Below are 13623 nucleotides of genomic sequence, written 5' to 3' on the forward strand. Positions count from 1 at the left end.
AGTGGTAACTAGAGGAGGCTGGCTGGCTCAGTCAGTTAGGCATCCAACTCTTGATTTTGGCTCAGGTCATGATCTCAGGGTTTGTGAGATTGAGTCCCACATCAGGCTCTGTGCTGTCAATGGGGAGCCAGCTTGGGATTCTCTCTCTCCTCTCTCTGCTCCTTCCTCTGCTCATGTTCTAACTCTCTCAAAATGAATAAATAAACATTTTTAAAAAGAGTAGTAACTAAATATAAAAATGGAAAGATATATTAATTAACAGGCAATTTAAAAATCACAATTTTTTAACAAACATAAGAATATGTCTAATCTTACTAGTAACAGATCTATATTTTAAAATAATAACATGTCATGAATAGACACTTCTCCAAAGAAGACATCCAGATGGCCAACTGACACATGAAAAAATGCTCAACATCACTCATCATCAGGGAAATACAAATCAAAACCACACTGAGATACCACCTCACACCTGTCAGAATGGCTAACATTAACAACTCAGGCAACAATAGATGTTGGCGAGGATGCGGAGGAAGAGGATCTTTTTTTGCACTGCTGGTGGGAATACAAACTGGTGTAGCCACTCTGGAAAACAGTATGGAGGTTCCTCAAAAAACTAAAAATAGAACTACCCTACGACCCAGCAATTGCACTACTAGATATTTATCCAAGGGATACAGGTGTGCTGTTTTGAAGGGACACATGCACCCCAATGTCTATAGCAGCACTGTGAACAATAGCCAAAGTATGGAAAGAGCCCAGATGTCCATTGATGGATGAATGGATAAAGAAGATGTGGTATATCTATACAATGGAGTATTACTCGGCAATCAAAAAGAATGAAATCTTGCCATTTGCAACCACATGGATGGAACTAGAAGGTATTATGCGAAGCGAAATTAGTCAGAGAAAGTCAAGTATCATATGACTTCACTCATATGAGGACTTTAAGATACAAAACAGATAAACATAAGGGAAAGGAAGCAAAAATAATACAAAAACAGGGAAGGGGACAAAACATAAGAGACTCTTAAATATGGAGAATAAACAAAGGTTACTGGAGGAGTGTGGGAGGGGGGATGGGCTAAATGGGTAAGGGGCATTAAGGAATCTACTCCTGAAGTCACTGTTGCACTATATGCTAACTTGGATGTAAATTAAAAAATTAATTAAAAATAAATAAAGGCAATGAGATTTTAAAAACTGTTTATAGAATAGGGTAAAAATAGAGATAGAAGAAAAGAAAAATAAAGATAAAAACCATACAATTTAAAAAATAATAAATAAATAAAGTAGTAACATGTTATTTTTGCCTACACAATTGATTAAGGTTGAACAAAAATAATATCCTACATTGATAAATATATTAGAACGGCACTCAAATATTGCTGGTAGAAATTTAATTTGATGCAACTTTTCTGGTGGCCATTTTGACAATGTGTTTCAAAAGCCTTTAAACACGCATATGCTTTGACCCTACATTCTACTTCTAGAAACATATTCTAGGAAAATAATCATGAATGAGAATATAAATCAGGTATAAGCATATTACATAATTTTCAGTACTGAAAAACTAAAAACAACCTAGATAATGGGGAATTTGTTAACTAAAGTAGGAGTCATACAATCAATCATTACTATATAATGATTATAATACAACCATATGGAAGTAAACAAGATATCACAATATTAGAATACTATGCATCTTTAAAAAATTTTTTTTAATGTTTATTCATTTTTGAAAGACAGAAACTGAGCACAAGCAGGGGTGGGGCAGAGAGAGGGGGGGACACAGAATCTGAAGCAGGCTCCAGGCTCTGAACTGTCAGCACAGAGCCCGACACGGGGCTCAAACTCACAAACCACGAGATCATGACCCGAGCCGAAGTGGGACACTTAACCACCCAGGCGCCCCTAGAATACTATGCATCTTTTAAAAATGAGAAAGTTCTGTACATATCAAAACAGAATTATCTATATTATATATTTCTAACTAAAGAAAAGTTATGTGCAGAAATGTGTATATGGCATACTGCCATTTCTGTAAAAAAAAGAAAAAAGAAAAAATTACATACACATATTTGTTTCATTAAGCATATATCTGGAAGACATAAGGGAATACCTACGGAAAAAAGAAATGAGTATCTAGAGACAGAGTAGGAATATACTCTTGTATACTCTTGTGTACCTGTGGATTTTGAATCATGTGAATATATTTCTATTTCTGTAAGTAAAATAATGTCATAGAATATTAAATAACATAGGAAGGAGTTCTGCTTTCAATTAAGCTAAGTAAGTTCCTATCAGACCAACCCTCCCTTAGATAACTATAAACTTGGGATGTAATACAAACTGTCAGGCACCTGCGTGGCTCAGTCGGTTAAGTATGTGACTTTGGCTCAGGGCATGATCCCGAGAGATCATGGGTTCGAGTCCTGAATCAGGTGAGCTTGAGCCCCACTTGGGTGAACACAAGCCCCACTTTGGGTGAGCCCCACTTCTCTCTCTCTCACTGTCTCTCTCTCTCTCCCTCCCTCCCTCTCTCTCTTTGCCCTCACTTGCACCCTCTCTCTTTCTCAAAAAAATACAGACTACCTGAAGGTTCTTTACAGTGAACAAAAGCAGGAAAATTCTGGAGGGGGACATTTGGAAGATGGGATGAAACACAGGATAAATTTCCTATTTGTGTTCTGGCTTTAGCTCAAGGGAAGGCCACAGTCAATGCTGTGCAGTATTGTGCAGGTATTTACAGAAAATCTCCGTCTTTCTGGCTTGAAGAACCAGAGGTCAACCACAGGTACTAGAAAGGGAAGGAGGAATCCCATAAAAGACGGAGTTACAGAGAAGAACCCCCAAATTCTGTGGAAAAAAAAAAACCTGCCCAAATCTCCATCTGCTGTGTGAATCGCCATGTCAGGCAGTTTGCAAGCAGCTCAGCTAAAGATGAAAGAACTCAGCTGAAATTTGAGTTGCCCGCCCGTTGGGTTTACAGATTGAGTACAACCAATTAAATTGTCTGCCAAATCAAGAGTTATTTCTTTTTAGGTGAGTTTTGGTGGTTTGTGGCTTTCGAGGAATTAGTTCATTTCCTTTACTTATTGAATACACTTAGAGCTGTTTGTAGTATTCCTCTATTACCTTCCTTATTGTGCTGTGGTTGATAATGATATTTCTCTTCCTGACATATAACTTGTGTTGTTTTCCTCTTTTTCTTTGTCAAACTGTCTACAGTGTATCAATTTTATTGCTCTTTTCAAAGAACCAGCTTTTGGTTTGATCAATTTTCTCCACTGCTTTGTTATTTTCAATGTTATTGATTTCTGCTCTTGTTTTTATTATTTCCTTACTTGACTAGGATTTTTGTTTGGTTTGGTTTGTTTGATTCATTTTGTTTCCTTTCTTTTTTTTTTATTTAAAAAATTTTTTTTAATGTTTTTTTATTTTTGAGAGAGGGAGAAACGGACCACAAGTGGGGGAGGGTTAGAGAGAGGAGACACAGAATCCGAAGCAGGCTCCAGGCTCTGAGCTGTCAGCACAGAGCTTGACGTGGGGCTCAAACTCACAAACCAGGAGATCATGACCTGAGCCCAAGTCAGACGCTTAACCACCTGAGCCACCCAGGCGCCTCCATTTTGTTTCATTTCTTAAGGTTGAAAGTTTAAGTATATTATTGATTTAAGACCTTTCTTACTATGTTCTGTGAACATTAAGTGCTATAAATTTCCCTGTAAGCACTATTTTGCTGCATCCCATAAATTTTGGTATATTCATTTTCACTTCATTCCACTCAAAATATTTTCTAATTTCCCTTGAGACTTCTTTTTTTGACCCACAGATTAAAAGTATGTTGTGCAATTTCCAAGTATTTGGGGACTTTCCAGATATCCTTCTAAAATTGATTTTTAGGGGCGCCTGGGTGGCGCAGTCGGTTAAGCGTCCGACTTCAGCCAGGTCACGATCTCGCGGTCCGGGAGTTCGAGCCCCGCGTCAGGCTCTGGGCTGATGGCTCGGAGCCTGGAGCCTGTTTCCGATTCTGTGTCTCCCTCTCTCTCTACCCCTCCCCCGTTCATGCTCTGTCTCTCTCTGTCCCAAAAATAAATAAACATTGAAAAAAAAATTTTTTTTTTAAAAAATAAAAAAATAAAAAAAAAATAAAATTGATTTTTAATTTAATTTCATTATCACCAGAAACCATCCTTTGCTCACTGTTTCTTTTAAATTTGGTAAGATTTGTTTTATGACCCAGGATATGGGTAATCTTGATGTTTGATGTGCACTTGAAAAGAATATATGTTACACTGTTGTTGTTGGGTGGAGTATCCTATAAATAATCAGTTAGATATAGTGGTTGATGGTATTATTCAGGTTTTTTATTATCCTTGCAGATTTCCTGTCCAGTGGTTCTTCTGATAACTAAAAGAGAAGTACTGAAGTCTCCAATTATAATTATGAAATTGTCTATTTTTCCTTTGAATTCTGTCAGTTCTTCATGTATTTTGAAGTTTTGTTGTTAGATGCATATATATTTACCAGGGAAACATAATAAGCCTAAAATAACCTTTCTTTGATTATGTAGTGTCCCTCTTTCTCCCTGGTATTTCATCTTGCTCTAAAGTCTAATTTGTCTAAGGGCACCTGGGTGGCTCAGTCGGTTGAGCATCTGACTTAGGCTCAGGTTTGTGGGTTCAAACCCTGCATCAGGCTCTGTGCTGATAGCTCAGAGCATGGAGCCTACTTCAGATTCTGTGTCTCCTTCTCCTTCAGCCCCTCCCTGCTCACGCTCTGTCTCTCTCTCTCTCTCTCTCTCTCTCTCTCTCTCAGAATGAACACATGTTTAAAAAAATTTAAAAATAAAAGAATTATTATCCTCTCAAAATTATATAGTGCTTCAGTCATCTCAGAGGAAAAAAAAGCTTACAATATCAGTTTACAAAATTTCAGTTTAATAAAACTATATCTCTACTAAGAATAATTCCCCCCAAACCAGATTTTATCATATCCACATTATACCTAGACAAAATATAATTTTTCATTCTGATATTATTTCAATGATAAAATTACCTTTGTGCTTATTCAGAAGCTTGTAGCCTTCACAGTATCTGCCTGGTGAAAGCATCATCTTGGCTGTGTCAAGATAAGAGTATGTTGCAGCAAAATCAAACTCCGTTTTACCATCCCACCAACCTTTCTGCTTAGCATAGTTTCTCAGGTCTGGATGTTCCCGATCAATCTTGGTTGTTATAGAAAGCTGATTAGAAATATTACGAACTCCCTCTATTTTCAAAGAAGAACAAGGAAAGGGCAGAGAAAAATCACATTTAACATACTGTATTTATCTGTACATTATAATTATTAACCACTATTTAAATGTGAATGTAGACTTCTATTACACACTCAAAGACATAAAAGAATTACTTTAAAAAAACTTTTTTTAAGTTTATTCATTTTGAGAGAGACAGAGCATGTGAATAGGGAAGGGGCAGAGAGAAAGGGAGAGAGAATCCCAAGCAGGCTCCATACTGTCAGGACAGACCCTGACACAGTGCTCAATCCCACGAAATGTGAGATCACGACCTGAGCTGAAGTCAGACACATAAGTGACTGAGCCACCCAGGCACCCCCTAGAAGTTACTTTTTAAGAAGTAGTCATAAATAATATTAGAACAGAAATATAAGACTTTGCAAAATATCATGGCACTAAGTTATAACAAATTTTCAACTAAAAAACAAAACAGGTGGGAGGGAGGGGAGGGTGGGTGATGGGTATTGAGGAGGGCACCTTTTGGGATGAGCACTGGGTGTTGTATGGAAACCAATTTGACAATAAACTTCATATATTGAAAAAAAATAAAAAATAAAAAACAAAAAAACAGAAGAAACAATAAAAACCAGTTCTAAAGAGATCATAGTAAATAAAAGAGATCACGAAAAATGAAAGTTGATGAATGTTTTAAAACAGATTTAGAATAACACTCTGACAAGTAGAAATCAATTGCCCCCCAATTAGAAAATAATAAAATGTCTAAATTCACTTTTATATCTTAACAAACACACAGGCAATATATAAAATGAAATGTCCATCAAAACTGGCAATGACTTATTTTGAAAAATAACATCCAAATCCTCCAAAGCTCAAGGTTACCTTCATGAAGACTTTCTGAATTTTTCCAGTCCACAATTACTTTTCCCTTCTCTAATTGTTCACAGCATCTATGTGCCTGAATCATTCATGCAACACGTAATATTTTCTCATGTGTACCTTATCTCCCCTGTAAAACTAGGAGATCCAGGAGGTAAGTACATAAGAAGTACATGATCATGCTTAAGCACAAGGCTGTACTCTAATGAAAGAATATTGAGCTGAGAGTCAGGATGGAAAGATTTAAATTCTAAGCCTTTCAATCACTGCCTTGAGTAAATCACATCCCTTTTCTGGATTTCCTCACTTGAAAAATGAAAGGAATATTTGATCACAAAGAAACCACGAAAAACATGTAAAGCATCCCAAAACAATCAAATTGTGTTATTCAGTGTTTATGCTTTACTATAATATCAACATATTCTTTCCAACCCTAATGGACAGACACAAATCCCCAGCAACACTCCCACTCCCCTTGCCTTACCTCCTTATGCATGTGTGATCAAATTTTTGAGTTCAGCCCAAAGGTAAATGAGGAAGAAATGGCAAGGGGTTATTAAGTGGAAAAGTACTATAAAACAGCCAAGAGCAGCTGCACAGAAAATATATACAGGTCATATAAAATTAATATCATAATATGAAAAAGAGATAACATCATCTTTTCCTCTTTTTCAGAAAAGTTTTTTATAGTGCTCTTTCATTATTACATTCTTTCACATTTTTTTTTTCATTTCCCCTGCACTTTAACCCTTTATTGCACTGGATTATAAATCTTGAGAAACAATTAAATGCAATGTCTACAGTTAAGGGGGTTATTTTATTAATTGTAAAACAAACTAAAAACAAATTAAATCATGAGAAGTTGTCCATACCTTGTACTTTTTCTGCTGCCCAGTACTTCCCTGCAGTCTCCAGAATCCAGGCTTCTTTCCTATCAGCTATCAGGAAACTGTTATGATAGCTGAATACCATCCTACCCTCTGAACAATTTCCACCCTGGCCATATTTTTCTAATAGATCAACAATGACATTGAGGGCTTTTTCAGCTGTATCAGCTCTTTCAAGGCCAAGTCTAAAATAAAAATATTAAAGTTCTCAGATTAAAATAAATCTCCATTATTTTTCTTAAATAATTTCATGCACATGAGATTTTATTTTATATTCAAAATAAAAGTTCTTTTTTAAGAACTTTATCTGTTTTAAGTTAACAGATAAACTGAAATCCAACTTTAAAAAAATTTTTTTTTAACGTTTATTTTTTTTTTTAATTTTTTTTTTAACGTTTATTTATTTTTGAGACAGAGAGAGACAGAGCATGAATGGGGGAGGGTCAGAGAGAGGGAGGAGACACAGACTCTGAAACAGGCTCCAGGCTCCGAGCTGTCAGCACAGAGCCTGACGCGGGGCTCAAACTCACAGACCGCGAGATCATGACCTGAGCCGAAGTCGGCCGCTCAAAGACTGAGCCACCCAGGCGCCCCAACGTTTATTATTTTTGAGAGAGACAGAGAGACAGAGACAGAGCACAAGAGAGGGAGGGGCAGAAGAGAGCGAGAGACACAGAATCTGAAGCAGGCTCCAGGCTCCAAGCTGTCAGCACAGAGCTCAGTGCAGGGCTCGAACTCACAAACTGTGAGAACATGACCTGAGCCGAAGCTGAACGCTTAACTGACTGAGCCACCCAGGCACCCCTGAAATCCAACTTCTAAGCCATTCCTTCTGAAGTCAGTTTGAAATCATGAAAATAAAGTTTTTGGAGTGAAGTAGCTCAATGTTAAAATTCCAATGTGGTAACTTATTGCCAAGTTGCTTTATCTCTGTACCTCAGGTATCTCATCTGTAAAATGAGGATAATAATATATAGTCCATGAGGTTACTGTGAGAATTAAGGTCTGATAAAGTATATTTGGTATTTCCAATAAACCATAATTTTCAACCCCTTCTCTCAATGATATTTGAGGCTTCAAATTACATGCCTATATGGGCATACTTCGGAGATAATGCAGGAGCAGTTACAGGCCACTGGAATAAAATGAATATTGCGAAAAGTGAGTCAAATGAATTTTTTGGCTTCCAAGTGTATATAAAAGTTATGTTCACACTATACTGTAGTCTATTAAGTATGCAACAGCATTACGTCTAAAAAAACCAATTATATACCTTAATTTAAAACTATTGCTAAAAAATGCTAACCATTATCTGAGCTTTCAATAAGTTATAATCACTGATTACAGATCACCATAAGAAATATAATAATAATAAAAAGTTTGAAATAGTGTGAGAATTGGGGTGCCTGGGTGACTCAGTCAGTTGAGCATCCAACTCTTGGTTTTGGCTCAGGTCATGATCTCACAGCTCATGAGTTCAAACCCCACATCGGGCTCTGTGCTGACAGTGCAGACCTGCTTGGGATTCTCTCTCCCTCTCTCTGCCCCTCCCCCACTCATGCTGTCTCTGTCTCCCTCAAAATAAATAAACACACTTAAAAAATATACAAATAAAAAAAATAGCGTGAGACACAAAAATCGTGTGAGATACCAAAATGTGACACAGAGACACAAAGTGAGCAAATGCTATTGTAAAAAATGGCACCAACAGACTTGCCTGACACAGCATTGCCACAAACCTTCCATTTCTAAAAAATGCAGTATCTGTGAAGTGCAAGAAAGGAAACCATAATAAAGTGAGGTATGCCTGTATTCTAAAGCATTTGAACACAAACTATGAAGTATCGACATCCCCAAAATGGGACAAAAATAGGAAAATAAAACTGGCAAGAGTTACACCAAAATTAAAATTTTAGACATGGTCCATACCAGAAAAATATAATTAAAAAATAACCTGACAAGATCCATGCCCAGTAGCGCCTCTTCATCACACACTTCTTCTCTTCCCCATACAGCTTCATTCCCAATGCAAACTCCATGCTCGTTGGCTCCCATTTCTGCCCCCCATAACCAAGCTGGGCGACTGAGGACAACAGCATATGTTTCAGGAACTTGATCAATTTCTATGTAAGTACACTGTAAAGAAAGGCATAACAACAACCATAAAACCAAAAAAGAAAGTTACCAAATTCTAGAATCCTAAAAATCAGAAGACATGCCCGTTATGAAATAAAGTATAACTAACTTAAAAATTTCAATAATAAAGTCATTACCCCTAAAACATATTCAGAATTGACCCTAAAGCTTTTATTCATTCAAATATTTACTAAGCATCTCCTCTTATAAAGTACTCTGCTAAGAGATATGTTAGTTACAAAGATGAATTAGATACAGATCTTGCTTTCAAGAAACTAAGACTTGCACATTAACTAAAATTTAACAAAATGTAAAGTATAAGGGCTGTGAAGAAAGATAAAAATGAGGTGCTAACGGAAGCTCAGTAGAGAGATAGTTTCTAGTTGTGAAATCTTGAAACATTTTGTAGAGGAGGATGTATTGAGTTGATGCTCAAGGGAGGAGACCTCAATCTCAATGTCTAGTATTTCTTAATTAGTGACCTAAGTCCCATATGTTAGCCCTTACATACAAGAGAATTGCTTGTATGAATTACATACAAGAGAATTATGTAGCATGTGAAAGTCAACCATCTGGTATGTCCACAGTAGTGAAAAGAATAAGAACCACTGGCTTCAGAACAGGAGAAATTTAAACATAAAGAGAGAAAGTGGAAAGGGACCCATGATGAATAAATAGTCTCAGCAAAAGAAAAAAAAAATTTCCCTGTATACAGAAAACATCTTATTTAATATATTTTATTATTAGAATATCAATAAAATGAAATCTAAAAAATATATGTTAGCAATAAAAGCATAATGTGAAACTTTAAGTTCTGTGTTGAATGGGTTTTTAATAAAAATTTTTAAAGGATCGTTTAATTAATGTGTATACTACCGAATGATTGCATAAAATGCATATTAATAATGTAAGGCCCCATAAACCTATTTTGATGTTAAAACTGTTATTTCCAGAGATTGGAATGACTTTCTCTATTCTACACCAATCAGAATCCTTTTTGGCCATCAAACTCCAGCTGAATCCCAGCTCCTGGGGAAGCCTTCCTCGATCTCTAGTCTGAATTAATTGCTCCTTCTCTATTGCTGACACAACTTGTGGCTCTTATTAAAGCATCCCACTTTACAATGGGGTTAATTACATATACATCCTATTCCTCTACTAGACTCTAAGCTCCTGGAAGACAGAACTAGTCTTGACAGCAGGCGTTAAATCCTTGCCCTATTTGACATGCTTGCATATGATAAACATTCAAATATTTGATCAAAGAATCAACAACTATTTCTATTGTTTTTTCAGCTTCCTCCACATCACTGAAAGAAAAGACCAGAAGTCTAATTCTGACTCAAATTATTTTTCAAATTTAAATTCTTGAATTTTTAACTTCTGGAGTCTCTGCCAAATAACCAGCTAATTAAAAGGCTGCTTATGAGACTTTTAAAGAAAACTATTGCTAACAAAACATGTACTTCACCTACCTGAAGATGTTCTCTCGGGTTCTCATGAACTGCAGCAGGAAAATAAACTACCTCCTGTACTTCATCACACAATCTATCTGAATTTTTTCCAAAAATAATCCTGTTATCAACCGTTGCTGGAGGTAATGCCACCAAAGTATCACAGGAACAAGGTTCCATTTTTTAAAAACTAAAAAACATATAGAAGATTCAAAATAAAAAGGGAGAAACATTTTTAGTATATACAAAACAAAGAGTTTTACTTGACAACCAAGGGATGTTATTGCCATATCAAATAAAGAGTGTTCATGAACGTTTTAAACTTTATACTGCACTACAAAAATCTGTAAGAAAATGACTTGGGAATGAATCTTGTACTACAAGAATCAATAAGAAAATGACATTACAAGTAACTTCTTCTAGTCTATAGGTTAAATTTATCCTCTAAGATCTTTCTCTCCCGAAGTTTTCCCTGAATCTCCTTTCAGTATTTCCATATTTGGGAACCCATGCACTTTACTGCTATGAAGACTATATTTGCGTACGCCTATGAGTTTCCATATTTGCGCACATATATGAGTCTCCTTCTGGACAATAAGATCCATGAGGGCTGGGAGCGTGCTTTATTAATCTTTGTATTCTCATCACCTGAAGTTATGAAATGTCCCAGTATTTCCTCAAAGGAAGGAAGGGGTCTCCTTTGAGCTGGAGAAGAATACACCCAGATTATAATACTGAGAAGACTGAAATTTTAAGACTCACTGAATCAGACAAATACAAAAACATGTCAATCAAAATACCAAACTGTTGATATGTCTAGGAAGAAGTTCACATACATAACTTATAAATCCTGATTGTAGAATTTAGTATCAAGATTGTGTCTTCATTTGTAATTTGGAAAACCTGAAATCCTCAGTTTTGGTAGATCATATTTGCTTCCAGAATGGACATACTGTTTTAGAGTTTCCTGCTTTCCCTTATTTTATAATGCCCAAACTTTATTTTTTTTTTTTAATTTTTTTTTCAACGTTTATTTATTTTTGGGACAGAGAGAGACAGAGCATGAACGGGGGAGGGGCAGAGAGAGAGGGAGACACAGAATTGGAAACAGGCTCCAGGCTCTGAGCCATCAGCCCAGAGCCCGACGCGGGGCTCGAACTCACGGACCGTGAGATCCTGACCTGGCTGAAGTCGGACGCTTAACCGACTGCGCCACCCAGGCGCCCCTATAATGCCCAAACTTTAGAATCGCTTTACACAAACAGATACTAGCAGTTTATTTTATTAAAAAAATTTTTTTTGAGAGAGAGAGAATCTTAACCAGGCTCCATGGTCAGCGACCCTGGGATCAGGACCTGACCAGAACTCGAGATTGGATGATCCACTGACTGAGTCACCCAGGTAACCCATACTAGCAGTTTAAAAACAAAAAGTAAGTTTAATAAATGTTTCATTCAAAAGAAAACAAGTGACTCAAGTAAGAAAGAAACACATTCAGCCTGAAACTCCTAACACTTTACTCTTTTCTTGTTGTTGAAAGAGGGAAGTCACGATTGCTGCTGTTCTTTTCTGTGTAAATTTCAACCTTTATGTCCGAGGTCCAGTTCTATTTGTGTTCCAAAGTTAGTTATACCACTGCATGACCTTGGCAAGCTATTCAATCTCGAACTAAGCCTTCTGCCTCATCGGTAAATATCTCAGGAGGTTGTTATTAGAATTTAAAAAGACAGTGTGTAAAGCGTTTTTGCACAGTGCAAGGAACATATCAGACACTCAAATGAAAGCTGTTATTATTGGGCAGAAGAGCATATTTCTCATAAAAGGCTTCTTCTTGTTATCATACCCACCCCCTCCTTGCTGAGGATTTGGTTGGTGGATCCCCTACAGCAAAGCAGCCATGTCCACTCAAAACCCTGGAGTCTGAAGGGCCGTCAAAATGCACTAGATGACCTATGCTAACTGGAGTCATACGAGAAGCTAAGGAAACACGCCACCTACTTAGGAAAACGCCTAGCACGTTTAGAAGGGGATGGCTTGAGAGTCTTTATTAACTCCCAGTACGCATTCATCATCAACAAATGTTTAGGAACATCTTTCTGAACCAGGCACGGTACAGCTGAGAATCCTCGCTCTTACGGAGTTGACATTCCATTTTACATGCTTTAGCGTTTTTAGAAATATCACGTCGTTTGATCCACCCGATCCGTACGTACTACAGTTTGGACGAGAAGTACTATTTTCAAAACGCATTCGAGAAAACTCGGTGCGGAGAACTTTATGTACCCGGAGTCAGAGTTCACAGAATAAAGAGGACGAACTTCAAGCACCCCTTGCCACCCAGCACACACTCTGCACCCCAGCTGGCGGCGCTCAGCCCGCAGCCGGCTCACCCCAGACCCGGGGCCTCTCCCGGAGCCCCTCGGTCCCGCCACGCCACAGCGCGCGGCTTCCCACCTAGCACCACAACTTTGCACGCCCCTGCCCCGTTCACGCCCCTCACCTGGCCTAGGAGCTACCCTCAGAGGAAGGGGTAAGGGGTGTGCTAGGGCGGGCGGAGGAGCTAGCGGCCGGAAGCTGTCACCTTTGACCGCGGAAGTTCCCGCTGCCACTGGAGGCGCAGTTCCGGTTAGGCGGCAGTATTTGTTTACGTTGTTCACAGTTCCAGTGGCCTCCGGCCCCAGCTTAGGCTTCAAGATGGGGAAGTCTTTTGCCAATTTCATGTGCAAGAAGGACTTTCATCCCGCCTCCAAATCCAATATCAAGAAAGTGAGTAAGGGGAGCCGGGTAGGGTTCTGGCTCTTGGCGCCTGGGATCCCCAGGGCTGGAGGTGATGAAAGTGGTTGTGTCTGTGGGATTTCTGGAACAGTCGCCGCTTCCCCAGGCCTGACACCCTGGTCTTCCCGCCCCTTTTTCTCTGCTGAGAAACTCGCTAATAAAGCTGGCCTCGACGCTTATTCTCCATCAGCCGGGAGGCGGGCAGCCTTCGTCTGCCCGGTCGGCTTGTCAT

The 13623-nt window shown here is 38.1% G+C and overlaps 2 protein-coding genes across 3 annotated transcripts in view; one reads left to right on the forward strand and one right to left on the reverse strand.

Moving 5' to 3' along the window:
- SCRN3 (secernin 3) overlaps window positions 1-13197 on the reverse strand; it is a 32846-nt gene extending 19649 nt beyond the window's left edge. Inside the window, exons 1-5 of one of the 2 annotated variants that reach the window (XM_047869453.1) lie at window positions 13117-13197; window positions 10638-10806; window positions 8981-9162; window positions 7012-7211; window positions 5062-5124 (exon numbers count right to left, since the gene is read on the reverse strand). In XM_047869453.1, coding sequence (XP_047725409.1) covers window positions 5062-5124; window positions 7012-7211; window positions 8981-9162; window positions 10638-10796 — 604 coding nt within the window. In that variant the 5' untranslated portion in view covers window positions 10797-10806; window positions 13117-13197. Of the gene's footprint in view, window positions 1-5061; window positions 5275-7011; window positions 7212-8980; window positions 9163-10637; window positions 10807-13116 lie in introns of both variants that reach the window. The other variant, XM_047869452.1, reaches the window with a different exon arrangement.
- A 27-nt stretch (window positions 13198-13224) lies between these two features.
- The window catches only part of CIR1 (corepressor interacting with RBPJ, CIR1), a 44668-nt gene continuing 44269 nt past the window's right edge, over window positions 13225-13623 (forward strand). Inside the window, exon 1 of the mRNA XM_047869451.1 lies at window positions 13225-13382. Within this exon, the coding sequence (XP_047725407.1) occupies window positions 13311-13382 (72 nt within the window). The 5' untranslated portion in view covers window positions 13225-13310. The remainder of the gene's footprint in view (window positions 13383-13623) is intronic.

This window comes from Prionailurus viverrinus, chromosome C1, assembly GCF_022837055.1.
Source record: "Prionailurus viverrinus isolate Anna chromosome C1, UM_Priviv_1.0, whole genome shotgun sequence".
Classification (NCBI taxonomy): Eukaryota; Metazoa; Chordata; class Mammalia; order Carnivora; family Felidae; genus Prionailurus; species Prionailurus viverrinus.